The sequence below is a fragment of the Lygodium microphyllum genome, chromosome 15 (genome assembly GCF_053477565.2).
Source record: "Lygodium microphyllum isolate KBCC chromosome 15, Lygodium_microphyllum_v1.1.10, whole genome shotgun sequence".
In the NCBI taxonomy this organism is placed as follows: Eukaryota; Viridiplantae; Streptophyta; class Polypodiopsida; order Schizaeales; family Lygodiaceae; genus Lygodium; species Lygodium microphyllum.
The window spans coordinates 122196414-122222685 of record NC_141149.1 but is presented as its reverse complement, the minus strand read 5'-3'; the positions used below and the strand labels follow the sequence as shown (position 1 = coordinate 122222685).

The 26272-nt window shown below is 42.6% G+C and overlaps 1 protein-coding gene across 1 annotated transcript; it reads left to right on the top strand.

The window, feature by feature from the left end:
* Positions 1 to 6170: 6170 nt before the first annotated feature.
* Positions 6171 to 10837, top strand: LOC148025002 (F-box/kelch-repeat protein At1g30090-like). Its single transcript, XM_087694698.1, has 2 exons — positions 6171 to 6538; positions 7367 to 10837. The coding sequence occupies exon 2, from the start codon at positions 7471 to 7473 to the stop codon at positions 8782 to 8784; it is 1314 nt and encodes a 437-aa protein (XP_087550824.1). The 5' UTR covers positions 6171 to 6538; positions 7367 to 7470; the 3' UTR covers positions 8785 to 10837.
* Positions 10838 to 26272: the final 15435 nt, after the last annotated feature.

Sequence of the window (26272 nt, the reverse complement as noted above, 5' to 3'; positions counted from 1 at the left end):
CATTCTTTAATCCAAGCTCTTTAGCTAATTGCAAGGAAATGATATTTTCATTTGCCCCAAGATCTATCAAGAATAGTGCTTGCTTACCTTACAACTGTCCCCAAGCTTTTAATAATTTGCGCGTCTCTAGAGTGTGAGTTGCGTTTGCAACTACATCACTGATAGCATTGATTTTCACTGGCAACTTAGGCTTGTTGTCAGAAACCTTGCTTTGTCCCTTATTTGGACATTGCTTCGCTATGTGGCCTGTTTGTCCACATTTAAAGCACTTCCCTTCTTTCATGAAGCATTGCTTTTCTTCTTCAGAAAGTTGCTTTGCTTGTGGGTATAGATTGGAGCGAAATTGAGGAGCATTAGGAGGTGCATAGGGCTTCATCTTCTTTTGATTTGATGGCTGCTTTTGCCGCTGTTTTTGTCTTTCATTTGGGGCTGAATACTCCTCATCATCAGCTACTCTCTTCTTATCATTCTTTTGGAATGATTTGTTGCCATTGTGCTCCATTTCCCATGTCTCAGCATGGTCAATGAGTTCCCTGAGACTAGAACAATGATAATGATTAAGAGCAGTACGAAGTTTAAAATGCAAACCTCCTTGAAACTTCCTAAGCTTTTCCGAACTGCTGATCTTCTTGAAATGTTGGACCTTCAAAAGTAGCTCCCAAAATCTCTTGGTATAGTCACCAAGTGACTCATTTTTCCTTTGCCAAAGCCGATCCCATTCCATTTTTACATCTCTTTTGAAATGAACAGGAAGAAATTGGCTTTGTATCAAGTGAATAAAGGACCGCCATGATTTTGGGGCAGCATGATCATATTTCAACCCCGTCTACCAAGTATGGGCTAAGTCGGTTAAATGTAAAGCTGCAAACTTAATCTTTTCTTTTTCTTTATACTTGTCACGACCATACAAAATTTGAAATTGACGAATAAACTTCAGAAGAAGATCAGGATTTCGGGAACCATCATACATATTGAACTTGATCTTCTTTTCAAGTTGAGATAGTGACTTAGTATTCTTCTTCTTCTTATGCCTTCGTCCATGCTCGGATCTTGAGGTTGAAGATGATGAAGTGCTTGATGGGGATGAAGATGGAGACGAGGGTGAAGAATGTCGACACCTTTGACGATGATGAGGTCTTCCACGAGAAGGGTGTGACTCTTTATTACTAGAAGAGGATCCATCAGAATAGGCGCCAGATGACTTTGAAGAAGAGGATGAGCTTCGACGCGATCTCTTTCTTTGTCTTGAAGTAGAATGGGACTGCCTCTTAGAAGTAGTTGGACTTCTTGATCGGCTCCTTTCATTGGTATGGCTTTGTCTCCTTGAAGTAGATGGGCTTCTTTCCTTGAATTCTTTGGGATTCTCAACTTTTTCTAGTTTGAGAAGTTGCTCACGAATTTGCTGATTCTCCTCTCTAAGACTTTGAATGGCTTGAAGGATAGCACTCGATTGATCCATTGAGACTCTAAGAAAAATATGCTCAAGCACTCAATGCAAGGGCTGAAAACAAACAAACTTATAATTGTAAGCACTACCAGTGTTGGGGGTGAGGACCGAGCCAAAGCTCTGATACCACTGTAAATGCCCCGAACAACGTAGTATGCTTAACAATTATGATATTCGCTTGTTTTCGAGATTTAATATAAAAGAGAATGAACACTTAAAATTGAAAATGAAAATTACTCACAAAATTACAGCCATGAAAATGTAAAAGTAATGGAGACAAGATTGAGGGTTGAAGATGGGCAACCCCCCCCCCCTCCCGGAGGAATGTATTTCTGCTCAACCCAAGTCCCTTAGGGAAGAGCTCAGTTACAATCAACCTGAGAGTGAGAAGAAGTAATTCTCACTCTCACAAGATCATGCAAAGATGTACAAACACACATGCATTATCTATTATGCAATGATAAGAACTGATTTCTTTACAGTATGAGAGAAGAAAAAGGGAATTTCAGCCTTTCTCCATTGTTGATCAGCAGTACATGGATAGGGTTTTCTTCTTGTAGCTAAAATGGAAGAAAGAGCTCGAGAAGGAGGTGCTGTAATGAATTTACAGGCTTGCTGTCTTGTAAAACAGCAGTGATAGAAGAGGGAATATGGAGGAATTTGATAATGGAGAAGTGGGGGATGATGATGGGGATGGATGGGGCCAATTTCTGGCTATCTGTGGGTGCTGTACATGAGTTTACAACAAAGAAAAATGATGTTCAATGAAGAAAAACGAGCTCTTATTTATAGGAGAGGGGAGAGCTAGTACAAAAGGGGAAAGTGGAGTAGCACAAGACAAGTGTCCAACCACATGTCATGAGATGTGACAAGTGGTGGAACACTTGGAAACTTGTGTGACAAGTGTCTTGACACTTGTCTCTTCTCTATGGCCTTCCTTTTTGGGTTGAATACTGTCAAGAATAGAAACAACCAAATTTAGTAAGCACAATCAGAGTACAGAACTTACTATTTTTAGAATGACATCCCTATTTTTTAGGACTAGCATTTTTAGGCTAATTCGAGGCTCCTAAAATTTAGGGACCCCCCAATATGGGTGTCATATGAAAGCTTTTTTTGTGTACATCGCAAAAATGGTATCCGAATCTTCATGTGACTTTCCTATGCAAAGAAATGTGCATTTCAAGCTTTCAGCCCACACATGCACATTATACAAGCATTTCATGATCATGCCATCTTGTTGATTGTAACTGTCTGTTCTGGTGGATCTAGCCCACAGTTCAAGGCATCAATCCTTTCTGTGTGCGAGTCTAACCCTGATATGTGTGAGTTCTAGTCACAGGCGCCCAATGGGCCATATAGGTGGAAGTGTGAACTATCTTTTCTCTAACCCACCGCGTGGGTCCACCATAACCTGTGACCACTCATCAGTGGCTAGCTCCAATGCACTTTTCTTTATATCTAATTAGTGCAAAGGAAATAAATTTAATAAATCATTATATAGACAAATTAATGAAAAAGGATACAAATTCTCTTTCTATAGAGTTGTGACAGACAACTTGAAAACTCTATGTGACACAAATAAGTATCCCCTATGCAAGATCTAGAACACAAATGAGACATGGTTCCAAGGATTGAGAGATAAAGGCATGAGCGTACTTGCATGGAAAGGCACGAGAGCTATGTATGGAATGACCACGAACTCCGAGGAATGGATGACTATTCTATGTTGCATGAGTGCTACTAGTTTTGTCATTCTTGGATACTACATCTTCAAAGGGCAAAGGGTTGGCATAAATTACATTGAAGATTGTGAGGAGGGAGCTATAATGGCCATGCAAAGAAAAGCATGGATGACCGAGGAGCTATTCCATGCATGGTTGGATCATTTCCACAAGTGTATTGATGAATCTACATTTGCTTTAGCAATAGGCATTTGTTGATTCTCAATGGCCATGGTAGCCATGCATCTTTTGGTTGTTGAGAAGGCTTCTTTGTGGGGAGTTGACATTATCACACTACCGATGTACACATCTCATAAGCTCCAACCATTGGATGTGACAGTGTTGAAGTCATTGAAGACCCATTTTTGCAAAGAAAGGACAATTTGGTAGCATAGGACACAAAATCACTCAAGCAACAAAGAGAGACTTTGGCTGCAATAGCAGCTAAGGCTTTCCAACTCTCATGCAGTGAGAGCAATATCATGGATGGCTGGCTTTAGGATGACTGGGATATTGCCTCTTAACGCCCTTGCTTTACAATTTGATGGGACACCATTCGAATACATAAATGTAATCAACAACAATGAAGGGATGGATGAAGAACTTGCATCGCAAGTGCCCAATAGCCCACTAGTATTAGTGCATGTTGAAGACTAGGCCATAGAGGCATTGACATCCATGGGAACCAATCAAGCATTGGCTAATCATGCTAAGGCTACTTAGCCAGCTGTTGCAAGTCCATCTGAGGTAGCCACAAGGATTTTAGACCTATTATGCTTGGCTTTGATAGAAGTCTTGGTTTGCCAAGCACCAAGGGAGGCATTTGTGGACTACACCAACAACCTTATTCTCACATCGGACCGATACATTGAGAGTTTGAAGGGTAAGAATGCTAAAAAGGTAGAAGTTGCCAAGGCTAAGGAGGAGAAAAGGCGAGAGAGAAAGCATAAGAGAAAAGAGAACTTTGTTGTAGTAGAGGCATGTAAACAACAAAGAGAAGCATTGCGAGATTAGCGGATAGCAAGAAGGGCATGGGAAGCTGAACAACTAGCAGCTAAGGCATGGCTTTGAGTAGTCCTATGGGAGGGTGCAGGGGGTGTGATGATCACCCTTTGCAACTACATGTGGATGATCCGTAGCATTGGATGGCCCGAATGGCATGTGTAGCGAAGCTATGACATGCTCAAGCACAATGTCCCTCAAAATGTCCAACATTCAATGCAACCTCACGTCCTCACTAGGATGTATATCATTGTATACAATTAGTAGCCATACAACCTATTACTCCCTTTTTTGCCCTCTCCCTCTCCCTCCCCATCCTCCATTCCCATCTTGTAATTGGCACCAATTAATGCTCCAATCCTTTTTTAAAAATCTACAATCTATAGTAGTCATGCCATATCTATAGTACCCAATGTTCCACTAAACACTCTTTTTTGTATGTATCCCTATTCTTGATTATATTATAGAATACCATTTTGTTGGTAGTCTTATGTAGCCATGCTTGCACACACACTAGACACTTGAATATTGAAACAAAGAAGTGATCTATTTTAGCACAATAGTTAGCCACAAAACAAGGCAGGTGATCATTGGTAAGAAGAGTCTCACATGCTATTATCCAAATCGTTTTGCAATTGAAAGTTTGCAAGACGAGTGGCCACAAAGCACTACAATCTTGAAAGTAGAAAATCTTGTTGTTGATATGTGATTTTACAACCTCAAGTACTTGTGGAATTAGAATCACATGAAGTACCTCAAATTTGCAACTTGCAATACCTCAGATTGTTTATCAGCACATTGTTTCCAATAATTTGAGCATTACACATATGTCTTAACTGATATGTTCCACCATTGGCCACCTTGGAGAGCTTAAAAAATTGATTTAAATCTTCAAATATCGAGTTTAAGAAAGTGATTTATATTACAGAGTACTCGAAGCAATGGCAAAAGCAATAACTGTAAATAGAGACATAAGACTTTATGCCCTTAGATGAGTCACAAAGATTTCTTGGACCATGGTAGGTTTGCCAGAAAATTGGCCAATAGTCCCATTAAAACAACAATTGGTCCTTCCCCAAAAATGTTGCCTTTTAGGACGTCAAGGAGAGCCACTACACCTACCTTCCTCTTTGCAAACAAAAGGAAGAACCAAAAACGTTCAAGCAGTTGCATTTTGATGATGGTGCCTACTTGATCGTTTGCATCACCAATATCCATGATCGTTTGCATAATCAAACAAAATGATAGCAAGGAAGGGACTCTGATTGAAGGCACCATGTGAATCGGTGGTGTAGGTGCTGGTCATAGCCTATCGGAGCTCCTCCTTGGTGCAATCGTCTGTTACGACTAATCAACTCCACACCAAAGCTAGAGCCTGCTGGCATTTGTGGTGCAATGTGGATATGCAGGTGGTCCACACACACACACACACACACACACACATTTAAAGACACCTCGACATGCATGCAGTCTACTATGCAGGAGTGTATCATGACTGGCCCTTGCCCATGCTACAATTAAGGTAATGTTGACACGTGACATGGTGCAACCTACCATGTAGGAGGGTCTCATGATTGGCCCTTGCCCATGCTTACAATTGGGGCAATGTCAACATGTGGAATGAGAGGGCCTATTTCCTATCATGGCCCCCCCCCTCGCCCGCGTTTTTCCCTCCCTATATCACATCCAACATACCTATCACCATTTTCCCCCTTGTGAAGGTGATGGGGCACATGTGTCCATGGCGTTGGGTTCTGCCCAAATACCTTGGGTAGGGGGGCCAAAGGTGTGTGACAAGTTGTGTGCCATCGTTGGCCCCTTTACCCAATGGCTGAGCGCCCCCGCTCGATGTAAATAAATTGGCACTCGTTTAATAGAAAATTATCGCTTTCACGGGATAAAAAAGAACTACTATACAATAGAATAATAAAACCAAAGGCCATGGCCCATTATATAATCAAATATGAAGTGATGATGATAAGATGGGGAAGGGGCAAACGAAGAAACTAGGCATGAAGATCAATGATACGTCACTTTTTCGTCTTCTTCGTGGGAGCAGAGCCTTGCTTTTCTTGCCACAGGGGGAACTAGTCCGCGATGGCGTCTCCCTCCTTCTGTCTTCCTCTGCTCCTACTTTTCTCTTTTCCTAATCCCAAGGCTCCTGTTCTCATCATCATTTCCCTCCCCCCTCCCGCCGCGTCTGAGCAAACGAGGCGATAAAACAGAACAGTTCCCTGCCGCCGTTGATGGCATATGTCTTCTGGTTCGTCCTCGTTCCTGTCCTCGGCGTCGGCTTCTTCGCTCGCGTGGCTTCGAGATTGCGAACATGGCTTATCTTCCTACTGGCCGATTAATCTCTCTTCAGGTAACACGCAATCGCGCGCGCGCGCACACACACACACACACACACACACACACACACTCTCTCTCTCTCTCTCTCTCTCTCTCTCTCTCTCCCCCCCGCCTCCGCTCTTTCGATCTCTGCACTGGAATGCCGAATCTTCCTGCGAAAGCCCTAGGTTTAGGGTTTTCATGCGCAGACATATCTCACGTTTCCGTCCTTTTTCTTGGCGATTTATCAAAGCCTTTCCTTTGGCCCTTGCAATGGCGTGGCATCTACTAGATGCTCCCTGTGCAATTTAGCGTCTATCGGTCAGTTTCGAGAGAGAAACTTTGGCGATTTATCAAAGCCTTTGCTTTAGCTCTTGCAACGGCGTAGCATCTACTGTATGCTCCCTCTGCAAGGAGCATAGTGCAACTTTAGCGTCTATTGGGCAGTTTTGAACTCTACGGATCGTTTCAAGGTTGGCCGAAATAACGATAGACTACAGGCCTCTGTGTGTTACTAAGTCCCTGATCTACTGTTCTTCAGCATTTTGTAATAGCATCCCCTTAAAATCGTGACGGTGTGCCTGCTCTGACTGCTCTTTGGACAGGGAACAATTGTCAGAATGCTGGTTTATGCAATTACTCTCGGGTTTTCTGCGTCTATGTCTCTCACGAAAAAGCTTCTGTATTTAAGACTTGGTGTGGATATGTGTAATGAATGTATGCCTAATGTATTTTGTTATCTATAGCTGCAATTTTTTGCACCGTCACTAGCTCGCTAAAACTACACTGTTCTTTTTAATGCTCTGCCACAATTTCTCATTTGCAGCTGATTTAAGATCTGTTTTTTTCCCCCTCTGGGCAGCTCTGTTTCATGGACAACTATCGGCAAGTGTTTCATCTTATGCTGGAATGAGCTGGTTTCTGTATTAGCTGCATGGATAAACAGGCTCCAGACGGATAATCAAAATGGGGGGAGAGTTCTCCAACAGGCGGGAAGGAATGGCAGCTCATCGCAATTTGTCCCCCTTGAGTATATCTGTACGGCGATTCTCATTGACTTCACCTGCAACTTCTCCGACTTCTTATGCGTCTTCTCCTCTTTTGACCCCCACATCTTCAGCTGTTGATTTAGCATCCTCTCCATCATGCTCTTCTTGTTCCTCTACTCCATTCAGCTACCTGGTATCAACCCAAGCCACCTATCCTCAGCTTGAATTTCAAGAGCCTATACTACCTGGCCTTCCTGATGACCTTGCTGTCGCCTGCCTTTTGAGGCTGCCGTTCAGTAGCCAGGCAGTGTGCAGGGCTGTTTGCCACAGATGGAAAACGGCGCTTTCCAGTGAAGAGTATTTTCAGGTCAGGCGGAGCAGTGGTTTGGCAGAGCCATGGCTTTTGGTTTTGGCCTACCATAGAGCAACTGGAAAAATCCAGTGGCAAGCTTGGGATGCAACTTGCCGATCATGGCACATCACTGCAGGAATGCCATGTAAGGAGCGCATTTGTCCTCCTGGTTTGTGTTGCGTGGCCAATGCTGAAGCAAGCTCATTGTTTGTTTGTGGAGGCATGTGCTCTGACATGGACTGTCCCATGGATGCTGTTCTCAAATATGATCTTTTCAAGAATACTTGGACCAAAATGGGTTCAATGTTGACTCCTAGATGCTTTTTTGCCAGTGGGATTATTGATGGTAGAATTTATGCTGCCGGAGGAAATAGTGCTGCTTCTCAGGAACTCAGTTCTGCTGAGGTATACGATCCTGCAGAAGACCGGTGGCGCCCAGTTGCTAGCATGGGGACAAATCTGTCACGCTATGATGCAGCTGTTATGCACGGGAAACTGTATGTCACACAGGGCTGGTCATGGCCTTTCGATGCATCGCCCAAAGGCCAAATTTATGACCCAAAGCTGGACCAATGGGAGAGCATGACAGAAGGGATGCGGGAAGGATGGACAGGGCCTAGTGCTGTTTTGAATAGTCACTTATATATTATATCTGAGAATGGCAGTCCAAAGCTAAGAGCTTTCGATGAAGACAGTGACTCATGGAAGGATGTGGGAGGCGCATTGATTCCATCACATATGATCCCACCATTTTCTCTGAGTGCAATCGATGGTAAGCTTGTTGTTGTGGCTAAAAATCTGCACATAGTAATTGGATCTATTTCGGACTGTGAGGATGAGGATGGGAGGCTTCACAACATTGTAGATTGGCAGTCTGTAAATGCGCCAGACATCTTTTCTGATTTCATTCCTTCCCATTCTGTTGTTCTTTTTGGCTAGATTGTTAAATGTACCTCAAAGAGCACAAGTGTGGCACATTATTCACACAAATTTATACTGCTTCCTGGAAATTTCAGATATATTGCCCAGTGAATATTCAGGGCTTGAAAGTTTACATCATTACTTTCTGTCAAATGATTTGCTGTTCTGTAAATGGGAGGCAAAAGTGTTTATGTAATCAGTTTCCTCAATGATTGATTAAGCCATTACAAAAGCTGAGTGTCATGATTGCGTTATCTTTGGTAGTATCTTTATTCTTGATAACCTACCCTTTACTTTGAGATGATGGTTTTGTTATTGATCCTTCAAGAGGTTCATGTGTGGCTGCGCTTCGAGAAGGCTTAGCCTGATGTGTACAGTTCTTGGGTACTGGCTCATTTGTGTACAGTACATACTTGATTCGTTTGGTTTATGAGAGCTTTGCTGCTCTGCTACAATGTTCAAAGTATATATAGCTCGTACATCTGACAGGTACACAAGTCAGAGAAGTATTGAGATGAAGGCAGTTTTAAACATCTTCTGCATCATCTTGGCTTGTGCAGTTAAAAGTGTTTTGGTATCGCTAGTGGAGCCCTGCTGATATGGCAGAGATCTAATTCATAGTGTGCAGGTCATGTTATGAACTCTTATGGAGAGAATATGCTTGTTGCTGTAACAAAGCATTCTTGCAACAGGACAAACCTCTTCTTGGCTTACCTGGATGCTGCAGCCAATTACTGCAGCCAGTGCACTTAAATTGTTCCACAGAAAGACTAGCCCATGGAGAATTTTTTTCTGTTGGCAGGCTGTTAGAAAGCCAATTCATTTTAAGGCATGCTTAAACTCGTTTATTTTCTGTTTTGGTTGTGATTACTGACGGGTCAAACACTCTAATCTGTTCATGGTTTTGTGGGTAGACTCCTAAGTCCAGCGATTCCTTCAAGGTGGTTGTCTACATTTAAGGTGAGATCCTTGCCTCTTTTGACAGGCAACTGATGGGCCAAACACTCTAATTTGTTCAGGTTTTCTGTCTTCATGTGGGTTTACGCCAAAGTGTAGTGCTTACTCTCAGGTTGTTATATACCCTTCCCAAGGTGGGATCCTTGCTTCATTCTGGGGTGAAATAGACCTCCTACTGGCCTTGCTACTACCTTTCATGGGACTGAAAACCTGATCTAAAGCTTACATATCTTTGAGAAGAGTAAGCAAAACATTGATGCCAATTTCATTTGATAGTCTGACACATGTCATTTAACTCTTTTGTTGTAGGCATCTCAAATGCAATGATGCCCAAGTTTGGCCCTGGGCCAATGATCTTGTATCAGGCAAGTGAGTTGTCTGTTGAATGGATGGAACAGTATAATTTGCAAAACCAACTCTTAAAACAGATGAAAGCTCCCAATTGTCGATATATTTGAGGTCAATTTTGTAACCGCCCTTTAGATTGCAGTTTTTTCAGATTATGGGCACGTACTAATGCAGAATACTGGTTTTCGCATTGAAACATGCCTAGAAATGCCTTTTCTTTACAATTAACGACCCTTTGTGTTTGATTGTCTAGAAAATTACCTTGTATTTTATTTTCTGAATGACAACAAACCCATTACTATTTTTAAAACACCATCTAGGTTTTTTGGCACTGTGCACTGCTTTGCTTTGAAGGGATTGAACATCAGGAAATTTTTCTAATGTTGAAAAAAAGCCCGGTAAAGAGACGGAGACCTTCCCCAATAAAAAAACGGGCTTCATGGCAGCACTCTCTCTTCCAAATGTGCCCCTTCATTTTTTCTGCTACATTGGCTATTGAGTCTCTTCAAAGAGGGTGTAGTATTACTGTATAGGGAGTTGAGCTGCTCTTTTACTAGGCACCTTACCATACCCTTCAAATTTGTAATTTTTGCCACTATTTCATGCATCAAACTATATGGTGGCATTATTTGTAAATATTTGAAAGCTAAGATTGGCTAGAACTTGGTATCTCTATTCAATCTTATCTCAAAGCTTTCCAATTCCAATGATGTCTCAAGTTTCTATTCTTGAAATAGAAAGTAACATCGTGTTTCTAGTCATGTATAGCACAGAACTTAGAAAGCTATTGTTTTTAAGTCGTTTGAGAACTCTAGGGTTATTTCCAACTACAAGCATTGGGTTGCCTTTGGTTGGGTTGGTCAAGTAAGGGTGTAAGTTATTTCTAACTGAATGTGTTGGGTTGTCTTTGGATGGATGAAGGCTCCGAGATATTGGTCGTAAGTTCCATGGTATATGTGGGATGTTAAAAGTAGCCATAGGAGCCATAACACTTGGATCTATGCAGCCTGTTTCAGATGGTTGAAACTCATAAGGCTTTACCATGCCTTGATATAGATCCCTTCATTTTGGATGTATAGGTACCAAATCATACATTTCCTCATTGTTTGGTGGCAATGGTATTGCAACCGATTTAAACTTATTGTCTACAGCGTTTTGCTTTCTCTACCATGGCTTTAGTCCTTTATTCTAACACAATCCTTTGTGCTTAATTTCAATGAGCAAAAACTTGTATCATGCTTCTTTTAGCCATATTTTTAGATTTTAGTAGTGCTAAAATTTTTAGATCATTGTGTCCACAAAAATCAGTCCATCATAGATGCTAACTGCACTCTCTACTTTGCCAGTAATCTTTACTTTTTTTTTTTGTCTTTTTCAACCCTTTATATGTGTATATATTTTCAACCTTGTTAATAGACTCAATTCTTTGGAAACATACGGAACTTGTAAATTTACTAAATTTGATCAAAAAAGCAAAAAAAGTAATCGTGCTTGCAATAAGATATGATAGCTTTCTCTTGTAGCACCATTGTAGTCTTGCCTTGTAGGAATATAAACTTGTAACAAACATATAGAGTTGAGACTTTAGATAACTATTGTATTCACTTGTCATGGATCTCTTTAGCTTGGAACTTTTATGAATTGAGGGAGATTTGAATGGAGAAGTAATGTTTGCTAAGATTGTAACTTTAAAGACCATCGATAGCATTCAATACAACCTTGACACAGGGTTTCCTCTCCCTTGTTTGCATGTAAGGAAAGATGTTGAAGGGGCCATTGCTCTATTATGCATGTAGGAGGTGAAGCAAGCCTAAGGAATGTGCTAAAGGAACAACATGAAATCATGGATGTGGAGTATGCAAAGGCTTTTCGAGTGAGGGAAATCAATCATGAAGAACTGGAAAGGGCTATGTAGGAGGATCCCAAGGTCTACAATGACAAGGATATGTGGTTACTAGTTGAGGGTGGGAAGAATAGGACTTATTGTTGCCCTATTTATGAATTAAGGGAAAGTATATCAATTATTCTTGGCTAGCATTTTTTTCTTTATGAGTAAACCTACCTAGCAAATGTCCTAGCCAAGGTGTCGTACACTTGCATTGGTGGAGGGAATAAATAAATTTAGTGCCATTTTGATGAGGTCAATGGCTAACATTGCTCTCAAGGAAGTTGCAAAAGCTATTAATATGAAAGACCTTGTTTATGCTTCCAATAAATCATGCATTAATAGGAAAGCCTATAGGGTGATTTACAATGTTATTTGAAACATCTTTTAGTCCCTCAAATTTCATAGATATATACTTCCATAACCAAAATAAGTCTATAGTTATGACATTTCTTTATTTGTTAGCATTGTCCTTTAGGGCATATGCTTATACAATTGTGTGGTGAGAAGGTGGTGCTTGTTGTAATAAAATTACCCACTATTTAACTTCAATAAGTGGTCTACTTAAAGGCTTGTGTATGGATACCTTACTCTTTGAGAAAGAAGGGTTAAAGAAAAAAGAAAATTAAAGAAAAGATGTTCGCACGTGCATGCGTGCGTGCACACATTTGAAAAAATGGGCAATGCTTTTATGCGTGATAGTGCACCCTTGTTTTCATTAGTATGCGTTACATTTGATATTTTAGCATGAAAACAGGTTCAAATTCAAAGACAAGAAAGAACTAATATGGCATAAAACGAATTGGGAGAGTTATTTTAAATAACATTAGAAAGCACTTTTTAGTAATCCAAAAGGAGAACCAAGCTACATAAAGAAAACATATTGTTGAATCTCAAAAAGTACAACATCATATGGTAATGTTTTACAAAGGTTATAAGGTAATTGAAAAGCATATATAGCTCTCATGAAAGACATCATACGTACATAACAAAGCTCCCACTGAAGGCTTTAAGTTAGGATTCCTCGTCTTTGAAAAATGAATGCTAAGTACAAGTATTAACCTCATTTCTACAAGATTATAACTTCCAAAAACAGATCAAAACTTGTTCTACATTAAAAGGAAGTTTGTGTCACCTTGAACATTCTTGGAGTGTACTTTCATGGTCATATAATTGACCTAGTTGAGGCTAATGAGTATTAGCTTACCATTATTATGTTCTTGAAGCCATTCATGAAAGCCTGGGAGAAATACCTTTTACCTACCAGAATTCCATGCATCTACCATAGATTGATAATGTTATAGGTTGTGCAACTTGTTGCGACTTTTTCCAATTCCTTATATGACATTCTATTTCATCAAAACATATGGTAACATATATAGTGGAGTTCTCGAGAGTGTAGAAGTCACACTAGAGAGCCCATTGTGTCTCTCATCAAAACCTTTGTGACCTATCTAGTGGAGTGCTCAAGGAATGTAGAAGTCACACTACAAAGCTTGTGATACCTTTCCAAGATGCACATGGCATGGTGCGGGCAAGGGTGGAAGCATTGGACCAGAAGATATTTTTGTTTAGTTTTACCAAACAGCTCTTGCACAAAGGAGGCACAAAAAATTCTAGTAGTTAGCACATCACAAGCAATTTGCAAAGCAAACTATAAATGGAATTATCAAAGATAGGAAACTAGTGGGGAAGAGGGAGCATTCCAACTCTAATTAGGCTCCAAACATAATCAATAATAAAATAAATTGTTGAGTTGCAAAGGAATTCTATGCCATTGGTTTTACTAAGCCCAATAAAAGCCACCTTAAAGGAGTGGAGACATATTTTAAGACATTTAAAGAATAAAAATATGCTAGCTTGAGCTTTCTCTTAGTTGTTTCCATGTACACTTCTGGCCAAATGCTTACTCATTTCTCTCTTTTCAGTTCATTATGACCCCTCATATTATATATTCCAAAATGTTTTGTATAAGCATATTTTCACCTTATAAAAAGAGACATTGGATTTAGACATAATAAATAATATAAATTGTAAATAATTCACAACCAATGTAAATGAGATGAAAGCTTTTTACTATTCTAAATGATCTCACAATTTGAGTCTTTACAAGCATGAATTTTCCTTCATTTGTGAACACCATCTTATCTTGAAGGATTTGGGCGAATGCAATTATATAGGTGAGTATGATCTCTCCATTATAGATAAAATTATTATCCTTGAAGCTATTGATATGATGTACTGTTTTAGGGTGTGATCTCAAACCATTGAGATTGATTCCTATTCTCTCTCTCTTGAGGAAGTTGCCCTTGATCATAAATGCTCATCAGTTCTTAAAACTATAGAAACTAGTAAAATTAAGATCACACATTAAAGCTATAAGACTATTAGTTTCTATAGTTAGCCTCTATTGTAAAACTATAGAAACTATTAAGATTAATAATAGTAAGCACCCAATGTGGCCAAGTTGATTGCATGGGGTCTCATCCTTGTAGTCATTCAAGCTTTGCACTAATGAGGGATATCTCCTCCTTAGTTCCTCCTCCAAGTGATTGAGCTTCTCTCCTCCTTAGTTCCTCCTCCAAGTGATTGAGCTTCTCTCAAGTGTCAAAAGTGTAATAGCTCATGCAAACCCTTGATGGGTCACTCTAGAAGGATATTCCATATGCTTGCTTGGAGAAATCTTGTGGTGCGTGGTGTTCCAGAGTACATGCAAGATACGATCAAACACCCCCCCACCCCCCAAAAATTGTTTTCTTTGTAAGGGACTAGGAAAACCTAGATCATAGTAAATAAAGGGATATTTTACATTCTTTTTGTGTTTCTTTAGTTGGAGGAAGGGGGTAGAGAGAATGCCAATGGGACCTTTCCAAGTAGTGAACCAACAAACCATTTGAAGAACCTTCAAAAATGGACAATACCAAATTATCTTTCTTGATTACCATATGACCTTAGAACATTGCCACACAATACCCTGAAAATCCACACCATGTGAAAATGGATTTTTAATATTCACAACTCTCTTCAATCTAAAGTGGCTAGATCAAAATGGTTGAGCTGTATATACCAAGTCCCTATGATAACTTTTGACCTTGTATTATTTATTATTAACCATTCAAAAAGGAAGAATAATGGCTAAAAGGGGACCCTAACATGAGTTATGGACCTTAGGTATTTAATAGCTTACCTCTTAAATGGACCATACATTCTCTTATAACTCACACCTAATGCTCCTTACACAACTTTGTGTCGCTCTACTCTTTGTTATTGGTTTTCTTCCTTTTCATTTATCCTCTTCCTTCTCGTCTCCCCTCCTCTTTGTTGTAGTAGGGCCGATTGACTTTTCCACATTTGATTCAAGACATCAATTCTCTTTTGATACTTATGTGATGCTTTTGCGTGGTATGTTCAGGCTATGCACTTTGGTTGCACTCGAGAGTTCATTGTTGAACATCGATGCCCTCTTTTATTATCTTTTTTTCCTATGAGAGCTTCTAAAAAGGGCTTGTAGGCAAGGCTTGATCAATGGTGATGACAAAAGTAAGGTTTGCATTATTTCTATTTTCTAATATCACAACTAATTTTTGCCTTATTTTTAACCTCTTCTTCTCCTCTTCATTCACTTTCCCAATACTTGGGAGTCTTGATCTCCTCTTGAGTTGATGTGCCATCCTTTCTCTAATACCCTTGAGCACACCCTTTTCTCTGAACTTTTCTTCTACTACTTGAGCACTCTTTCTCCACTTAAGTGTGCATACTCAAATGTCAAGCACTCTTTTTCCACTTGAGTGTGCATACTTGAATGCCTCACTCGAGCGATTGATTACTTATTGTCATTGAATATGAGGTCCCATAGTCAAGTGTATCTTTTGAGGGCAAATTAAATCAAATTCTTTGATGTGGTGATGGGTTCTCTCAAACAATGGTGGCTGATAGTAAAATAGAAAGGTGGTTGTCCTTCCTGATAGAGAATAGAATGCAAGTTATCCCTCCTAGTAACAAGTTGAATTTCAGGTAAATGGCTCATCCTTTACTACTCATGTGGGTATAGTCTCAAGACCTTGAGCACCTTTACACCGTAGAATGCTTTAAATCCCACAACAACAATCCAAAGAACACAATTGCAATCCAAAGTACCAAAATTGAATCAAAATTTCTCCTCCACCACTTTACTCAAGATTCCTTCTAACTCAAGTGCAATTAAGTAATCCATTCTCATTAGACCCTCAAGCCCATGCATTCCTAATTTATTTATGCAACTAAGACTCATAACACAAATTAATGACAAGGAACATCTCACCTTCTTTTTCTACTATTTTGTATTTTTTTTTTCCAATTTCTATATTGTCTTCTTTTACTTTTTGATTTCAACAGTTTTTCTATGCCAAGCTTAACAATTAAATTCTATTGGATTGATACAAAAAATACAATTTCACATCCTAATCTAACCATGCATGATCTCAGAGAATATGTAACATGCTTGATAGACATTAAAATTAAATGTAATTATAATATGAATCCTTTGTTTCTCTTGGTACTATTGTAAGATCTCTTCTAGGCATAAAAAAGATTGATTCCTCACCAATCCTTCATGCATGTACACGAGATTTCTATTTCTTCACATGGCAAGAAAGCGAGCACCTTGATTAGTAAAAGGGAGCGACAGATCGAAGGTTGGACTTGAGAGCTATGGCGGGAGAGCAAGAGCAAGAAAGGGAGAGACTAGAAATGGGAACTCCAACAGTCACAATGTGTGACCAGGTCTTCCTTTATTCAAACTATCACGAAAAGAATAAAGAATAAAGTGACGGTGACGGGTGCCTGCCACCTATAGTGTGCAGTGGCGGTGACTATTAGTGTAGTAATACACGGGCGGTTAGGCAGAGGCGCCTTTACCCCCAACAACCTCCCACTTAAAGGCGAATCTGCCCCAGTGAGGAGTGAAAAGAAAAAGAAAAAAGACAGTACAACATGTACACATGTACAACAGGATGAGGAAAGACGTCATCTCATCCCACGCCCATCAACCTCCTGAGGAAGGCAAAGCGCTCTGTAGAGAGACTTTTCGTAAGTAGATCTACAGGATTCTGGTCAGTTGAGATCTTGACAAGATCAATAGACTTGTCCTCAACAACCCCACGTATGAAGTGATACCTCACCTCAATGTGTTTCGTCTTCGCATGGAAGACCGGATTCTTGGCTAACTGAATAGCACTCATAGAATTCGAATGCAGTGTAGGGATAGCATCAATACCTAGGTCAGCAACTAAACAACCCAACAAAATGGCATCCTTGCAAGCCTCAGTGGCTACAATATACTCGGCCTCTGTAGTAGAAAGGGCCGTGCATTTATGCACCCTGGATATCCAAGAAACAACACCTCCAGCATAGGTGAATACATAGCCAGAAGTGGACTTCCTACTATCTGCATGTCCTACATAATCAGAGTCAGTGTACCCCATGACTCCTGTATCCTGGCTGCCATAGCATATGCATATATTTGCAGTGCCCTTCAGTACCTCATGATACCCTTCACGACATCCCAATGCTTCTTGCCAGGTGTAGCCATATAGGATGCCACAACACCAACTGCAAAGGCAATATCTGGACGAGTGGCTATCATGGCATACATAAGACTGCCCACTGTGGATGCATAGGGAATCTTGGCCATCTCGGCCCTCTGATCATCTGTTTGCGGACAATCAACATGTGATACCTTCACATAAGAAGGCAATGGACAACCAATAGGCTTTACGTCCTACATGTGGAAGCGCTCAAGGACTTTATGAATGTATTCCCTTTGTGACAAGTAGAGGAGTCCCTGATGCCTGTCGCATCTAATGCACATACCAAGTATGTGAGCGGCCTGTCCCAGATCTTTCATCTCAAAGCTCTTCTTGAGCTGAGCCTTAAGAGCATCTAGCTCATCATGAGCTTTCCCTGCTATCAGCATATCATCCACATAGAGTACCAAAATCAATAAAGAACCATCACGGGCTTTCTTCGTGTAAAGACACGAATCCATAGCACTCTGGCTATAGCCCTGTGACTGCACAAAGGCATCAAACTTATGATACCATTCCCTAGGTACCCGTTTCAAGCCATAAAGACTTTTCTTCAATTTGCACACTAGGTGCTGCTTGCCAGGTTCTGCAAAGCCCTGAGGCTGCTCCATATAAATCTCATCATGCAAGTCCCCGTGTAAGAAAGCCATTTTGACATCCATCTAGTATAAATCCAAGTCAAGCTGAGCAACCAAAGCCAAGACTAAGCGCAGGGTAGTCATCTTAACCACAGGAGAAAAGACCTCATCAAAGTCCCCACCATGCTCCTGCTTGAAATCCTTTGCTACCAATCTAGCCTTGTATGCCGGCTTGGGGTGTCCAGGGGTACTTTTTAGCTTGTACACCCACTTGCATGGCAAAGCCTTCTTGCCCATAGGCAAGGAAACCAAATCCCAAGTGTCATTCTTATGCAGGGAGTCTATCTCAGATTGCATAGCCCTCTCCCAGGAGTGACTGTCACCCCTGCACATAGCCTCATCATAGGTGAAAGGCTCTCCTGCATCTGTAACCAAGACATAATGCATCGAGGGCTGAAATCTATTAGGTGGACGTCTATCTCTAGTAGACCGTCTCACGGCAGGCTCTGTTGCTTGCCCAACTGCTTGTCCAACATCCTGACCATGAGTATTTGCTGCAGCTGTAGGCTGTCCAACTGGCTGTGCGGGAGCTCTCGGCTTCTCCTAAAATATGACCCTGCGGATCTCAACAACTCTCTCAGGCTGCCTATGCATTTTGTCTTCATGGAAGACTACACCATGATTGCGGATGACTTTCCGCGCTTGCGGATCCCAGAGACGATAACCCATCTCACCTGCATTCCCATAACCAAGGAAAATGCATTTGACACTCTTGGGATCCAGCTTACTTCTCTTGTCCTTGGGCACATGGCAAAATGCCTCACATCCAAAGACACGGAGATGCGCACAAGAGGGAGGTTTTCCAGTCCATACCTCCTCTGCAATCTGGAAATCCAAATCACTAGAGGGTGATCTGTTTATGACATGCACAGCTGTACTAATTGCCTCAGCCCAAAAGCTCTGTGGTAGGCCTGCATGGCTAAGCATACTGCGTACACGCTCCTGGATGGTTCTATTCATTTGCTCAGCCAAACCATTCTGGGCGGGGGTGTAAGGGGCGGTCAACTGACGCTTAATACCCCTCTCATCACATAACTGCTCAAAAGCACGTGAGACATACGCACTCCCATTATCTGTCCTTAGGCATTTTAGCCTATACCTAGATTGGTTCTCAACCAATGCAAGCCATCTCTAAAACACAACCAAGACATCGGATTTCAGCTTAATGGGATAAGCCCAAACTTTCCGTGAAAAATCATCTATGAACATAACAAAATACTTTGCACCTCCTCTCCAACCTGGAAATCCAAACCACTAGAGGGTAATCTGGTTATGACATGCACAACTGTACTAACTGCCTCAGCCCAAAATCTCTGTGGTAGGCCTGCATGGCTAAGCATACTGCGTACACGCTCCTGGATGGTTCTATTCATCCGCTCAGCCAAACCATTCTGGGGGGGGGGGGGGGTGTAGGGGGCGGTCAACTGACGCTTAATACCCCTCTTATCACATAACTGCTCAAAAGCACGTGAGACATACGCACTCCCATTATCTATCCTTAGGCATTTTAGCCTATACCCAGACTGGTTCTCAACCAATGCAAGCCATCTCTAAAACATAGCCAAGACATCGGATTTCAGCTTAATGGGATAAGCCTAAACTTTCTGTGAAAAATCATCTATGAACGTAACAAAATACTTTGCACCACCCATAGACTGAAAAGCATGGGCCCACAGACATCCGAATGTACCAATGCCAAGGGCTCACTCATGCGTGGCCTACCAGACTTCTCATGCGTAGACCTAGTCTGTCTGCCATAAAGACAATGCTCACATGAATCAAAACATGCATAATCAAGGGGCGGTAAGTACTGCAAACCAGAAAGTATTTTCATTCCCTTCAAAGATATATGGTCCAAACGGGCACGCCAAAGAGATACATGTGGGATAGAACCCACAGACAAAACGTGATCAAGGGAAGAAGCTGATACAATCAAGGGGTAGAGACTGCCAGCCTTGGCACCTCTTGCAATCACAAGTCTGCCCCATGAGTGATCTTCCATGCAGAGTCTCCAAAACATACATGATATCCTATGTCATCAAGCTGTCCAGCTAACATGAGACTGCGTTTCAAAGTAGGTTCTCATATTTTTAATCCATTCAACGCAAGAATTCAACTCCTTTTCATCCATTTGAAACTCACAGATCATAAAATCAATGCATTTAATACCAAATCATTCAAACTATGCATTTTTAATTCAATCTTTAATAGAACTTGTCATATCCGATTAATGAGAGAAAGGAAGAACTTCAACTACATTTGATGATGCTGACGTACATCCTGCATAACAAAACTGCTGCCAGAAGGAAACTGCAGCCTAACATAACCAATGCCCACAATATCAAGAGAATTGTCATCACCCAAGCGCACAGAACCCGAAACAGTACAGTATGAATGAAACCACTCTCGGCAAGGTGTCACATGAAAGGACGCACCCGAGTCCAAGAGCCAACACTGTGTATACATAGAGTGTATCTCTGTCATCTGCGAAGCACTAGAAGAAGCTGCAAGGATATAATCATCATCATCAACATCCTCAGGTTGCATAACATTGCTCTCTTCAATTTTAACACTGGACTTTGCAGGCACTATGCTGCGATCAGAAGACTTATCCTGCACTTTGTCTTTCCCCTTATCTTTGTGCCTTTCATTGCGCAATTCATGGCATTGTGGCCTAATATGGCCCTTTTTTCCACAATGGTGACAAGTAACATTTGCATTCCTGCCATGGGATTTGCTACGTGACTTCCCACGAGACTTGGACCGAGATTTTTGAGAATCCCGTCCACGGCCACTGCCACTGCCATGCTTTCCATATCCATAATTCCTGTCTCTAACTGTTATAGCATGCGACACACGAGAGGCATCCAAATTCTTACGGTTAACCTCTTCTTGCAGAAGAGCACTCTCAACATCAGATAAGTTCAAGGTAGTAGTAGAGGCACATAATGCAGTGCGGAATACATCCCACGGCTCATTAAGAGTACCAAGCAAGAAAAGAGGAGTGGCATCCTCTGCAAAAGTGATGTCCTGCGAAGTCAAGTTCTTGAGTACATCATGGATGAAGGGGAGCTACAAGCTCTACCCCAAGACCTACGGACCGCTTATTGATCAAGCGTTTCAAGCCGAGCGGCCATGGCTACCTCTCACATAGCTGACGCGCCATGCCTACCTTACGAGTGTAGTGAGCTTACCTTGATGCTCGATCGAGTACCCTCCTCTCTCTTGCACACCGGTAGCTCCAGGATCCTTGTGGCAAGCTCAAGTAACCTCAATCCCTCTCCCATGAGCTCCATCCTCCATAGCCGCGCACGCGAGAAAAGAGAAGAGAAGAAAAGAGAAGAAGAGAGGAGGAGATGGTGAAGAGCTTCACCCTCTTGATCCCTCACTCCCACACATTTACTCCCTCACACTCTCACACTCCCTCTCTCAAGAGCACACACAAGCAAGAAGAAGAGAAAAAGAGAAGAAGAAGAGAGCTAATTTTTGCCACACACAAGAATGAGCTTCTCATTCACTTTTGAACTTTATATACATGCCCTCCCTTCTTTGGGCGGTCATCCCCTTTTTTACATGGCCGGCCATTGGCCTAAGCCCATTTCTCATTTTCCACCATGCTAATTTATCCTATTCCCAACTAATGCATACAATTTGCACAAGAGCGAGCCTGGCACTCTTTTACAAGGATTCGGGAGTGTTTCCACATTTAATGGTGTGCTTTTTACTCTTTTTCTTTCTCGGGGCGACACTGAGACTTTCTGGGGGTCGTGCCCGAACATTTAAAATTTTCAGGGTCTGGTTATCGATCAAGGCGCCTTTTCCTTATTTTATGTTGCGCCTTTTTTGCTATTTCCTTTTTTCCATTTTCTCGCTCCTCTGTGCTGCGGTAAACACGGTAAACATTACCCCCCTCCTAGCCAAGTGCCAGTCCCCTGGCACTGCGGTGGGAAGTAGTGGGATAGTTGGGTCTGCTCCTAAGCAGAACTGGTGGGTAGATGACACTGATTCAAAGGTGAGGGTGTGAATGAGAGGTGATGGAGTTTAATGACGATGACTATGAGAGATTCCGGCGTGCTTTAGGCTTCATGAAGATGCTCGACATTTCTCACACAGTTGTGGCTTCCATTCTGCGACGGCTGATAGGGGTTCCAGTTGGCTGGTGAAAAAATATGTAGCCGGTCATCCCTTGAGCATCAGAAACGCTTGATCAATAAGCAATCCCTTAGGAGAATGGTGTTGGAGGGATTTATCCTGGAGAAGCCCCCCCGAACTCTGCCTTGACAAAGATATGCTTTGTCTTCGCATTGAAGATTTGTGTCTTTGATTTGAAGATCTTTGTCTTTTGTTTGAAGATCTTTGTTTGTGATTTCAAGATCTTCAGTGCTGCGTTGAAGATCTTCACCCTTGCATTGAAAATCTTCAGGCTTGTGGAATCAATAAGCGATCCGTAGAACTTGAGGCATTAGGCATGCATCTTTGGAAGATGAGGTTCCAAGATCTATGCCAATGGCAGATCTATTACTGAGTACTCCTTTTGCTTGATTACTGAGTACTCCTTTTGCTTGATTTGGTTCAGTTATGGTAGTCATCAGCAAGTAGATGGTTGGTGACATGAAGCATGTTGGTCTGTCCAATCCAATGCAGACAAGCTCCTGAAACAGCAACAATGGTGTCATGTCCGACACATGGAAATTTTTTTGGTTATTAAAGGATGCCATGGGTGATCGTCTTTAGCTGAGTAGCCAGTTCTTGAAACACGAACATAACCTGCAAGAAAATTTGTGCATTCCCTAAGGGGTGTGTCTGCCTCATCGTGTAGTGCATGGTGCTCGTGGCAGTGGAACTGGGAGATGGGTCTAACCTTGGGCAAGCCCTTGGTAATGTCCCACACTTGAGGACCCAGTTCCTGTGTCGTTGGAGGTGCGGTGCAAATCTTAGGGTGACAGGTCTGAAAGTCTTGCCCTTGATGTGCCCTAAGTGTGAAGTGGGGAAGGGGCTAGGGAGAACCCTAGATGCAGACTGTGGTGCACAACAAGGCGAAGGGAAGTTGCAAGCTCATCATGTGAAGTCTTCTCTCTCTTATCTTTGCTTAGTAGTAGATTCATCCCTTGGCTTTGCTATTCTTTGCTATTGTCTCTTCTTTCCAGTTCACCTTTTCTTTTGTTGCCTTGTTGCCTTGTGCCTTGTTGCCTTGTGGCTTAATCCTCGTCATCCGAATGGCGGGTAGGGGATGGTGGAGGGCGAGGGGCTTTGTTAAGGAATCTGCGGCTCAGCAAGTAGCCCTTGAGATTGAGGCGGGTCTTGAGAGTGGTGGTGGAAAGGAAAGGGTGGTTGCACTGTGTGAATTTACTATCTCTCATATCCTCAAGCAGTGCAATACAGAAGGATGGCAAAAGAGTAGTGCGCATCATGAGACGAGTCATGGTGCTGCTATCTATGGCATTGGGGTCGAAGTAAAGGGGTGGAAGGTGGCGTTCTTGAGGTGCAGGCTCTTGGTAGATTAGGACCCTAATTAGTCTAAGATAATTACAGGTTGTTATGAAGGCGGGGTCAGGACAGGATGTGAACTCACTAAGGAATCTATCTACGGAACTGTACAAATTAGGGAGGGTAAATACAAGGGCATCTTTATAGGAGGTGCTATTGGCGTTATAGATGATAGGGAAGTCGAACCTGCTATGGATGGACGGATTAAAATCCACGCCTACCCTTCGAAGATACGGCATAAAAGTGGGGTCGTTTCTCTCAGAAGGAAGGGTGTTACAAAACACCATCCAAGCGTCAAGGTTGACATAAAAAATGCGTCTTCTCCAGGTGGGTTGGCAATTGTAGCCCTCCACCGATCTAGGCACCTGTAAGACTTTATCATGCCAAAATTCGCAGTCCTCGGTTCGCCAAGCAGTTGGGTTGGCCTCTCGCTCCGCTAGCCACTTGTCCTTAAGCCTTGCACCCATAGCGATTACATCGTTTACAACTTCAATGGGCATTACTCTATTTAGTTTAGTGGGAAGCTCGAAGCTCAAGTCGAAGGGGTTACGGGCACATTCTTACTGTTCCCAGATGATTAGCTCTGCATGGAATCCAGCGGGGAGGTCCTCAGGGTGCGGTGGGAGAGGGGCAGGTTGCCTCGGGACATGTCTAATGTTCAGCTTCTTCCTTGCCTTCTCCACCATTTCTCTTCTGCACTTAGCCAGGACTGCTTCCCTTTCAGTGGATGTGTCAGTGAGTTGCACTTCATCTTGTCGTGGAGGAGAGGGTGGTGGGACGTAGTCCTCCTCCTGAGGTCCCAGATCAAACTCTGGTCCACCCCCTTCTGCTTGCACTTCTTCTTGCACCTTCTCTTATGTGAAACCCAGTTCGTCAATTTCTTGTACCGTCAAGCCTACTTGTGTAAGGTATTTTCTTTGCTCCTCCAGGCTCTGCGGCGGGCCTCCTAGTTGCAGTGGTACGTGTAGGCCTCCTGTTAGGGCTTTGCGTGCGATAGCTAGCTTCTTCTGCAGAGCTAATCATTGGCCTCGTTTTCTTCTGTTTTGGTGGAGTGAAGCAGCGTGTTGAGGAAAGTGTGCTGCTGAGCCATCATAGAGAGCTAGACACCCTCTGCCTGATTTTCAGCCAACACTCTATCTCTTTCTGCTTTGGCCAATCGGTGTGCCAGGTCTCGTACCCTCCTTTCGTTGTGGTCAGCCCATTCCTTCGCTCTCTTCTCCATATCTTCCAGGCTCTCCCCCTGATGGAGGGTCATAGCCATGAGTCGTTGCTCTTGGTCTTCGAGCTCGCGGTGTAGGCGTGACTGCTCCTAGTATTCATTGGCGATCTGCGCACTGAGGTGATTCAGCTTCACCTGCATTCTTCGCACCTACTCTTCTCTTAGCTTGTCTAGATCTGCAGTCTCCTGTTTGGATCTTCTCAAGTTGGTTTTGTGCCTCCTGGTTGATTGCAGTGAGCTGGTTGTTCTTGAGCCGCAAGTGAGCAGTGGTCTCCCTCTCTCTGTTGAGGCGATCCATTAGGATTTTTCTTCTTCCCTCCCAAGCATCATCATGTTCCTTTAGGGTTTTTGCTTCTTCTGCATCTCTATTGCTGGCTTCCTCCTTTAGCACATCAATCTCCTTTTGGTACTCTACTATCCGTTTAGTTCTCTCCAGCTGGAGAGTGGCTCTTGATTCTCGCTCTGTTGCCAACTCTTCCATGGCAGTTCTCCTTCCTTCCTTGGCCTTTTCTAGCTGCGAGAGCAGCTCTTTAATGTACTCATCGTATTGGCCTACTGGAGGTGGGGGATGGGACATGGTGGCGGCGGTGGTAGTAGCTTCTGTTTTCTGTCTTTTAAGCTCTGGGCTTGGCTCCATATCAGCCGTGGCTGCCCTCTTCACTCCTGACACTGGGGTGGCTACGCCAGCTTCTCTTGCTAACTCCCTTTCCACTAGGAACTGCAGCCATGTGACCATATTGCTCTCATCGACCTTTGGCGAAGTTCCTGGGGCGGGGATGGTTATTACGAAAGCAACAGGGCTAGTTGGCACAAAACTGGTAGGGACAGGCGTGATGGCCTCCTTGCCCTTGCCCTCTACGAGACCAGTGGCGGGATGGGATCTGGCACATTCAGGCTCGTGTCTGGGTTCTCATCCTCCTGGGGTAGGGTTTGCTTTCTTTGTCGTTGATATTGTTCAACAGATAGGCGAGTTGCAAGTTCTACATCTTCTTCTTCCTTCTTCCTCAAGGCTTCTTCCTCCTCCTCAGCCCTTCTTTTCCTCTCCTCTTCTGCCTTTCTAGACTCCTCTTCCACTCTCTGTGCATCCTCTTTTTCTTTCCTTTTCCTCTCTATTTCCTGGACTCTTGACACTCTTTGCACTTTTTGCAGTTCTTCTTTCTCTTTCTGCCTCCTTTCTTCTTCCCTTTGCTGTTGGAAGCGCTTAGTGCGCTGCTCTCTTTGCTGTTGCTGGTGCTATTCTTCTTCATCACTACTCTCGTCAGTTTTTGTTTCCTCGTCAGAGCCAGAGGATTCTCCGTGGTGTGGTGAGGGTAGCGGCCTCTCCTGCTCCTCCTCTGCTGCTCCTGCCTCCTTTACTGCTTCTTCAATGAGGGCAGTTAGTACACCTCCATATCCAATGAATGATGCT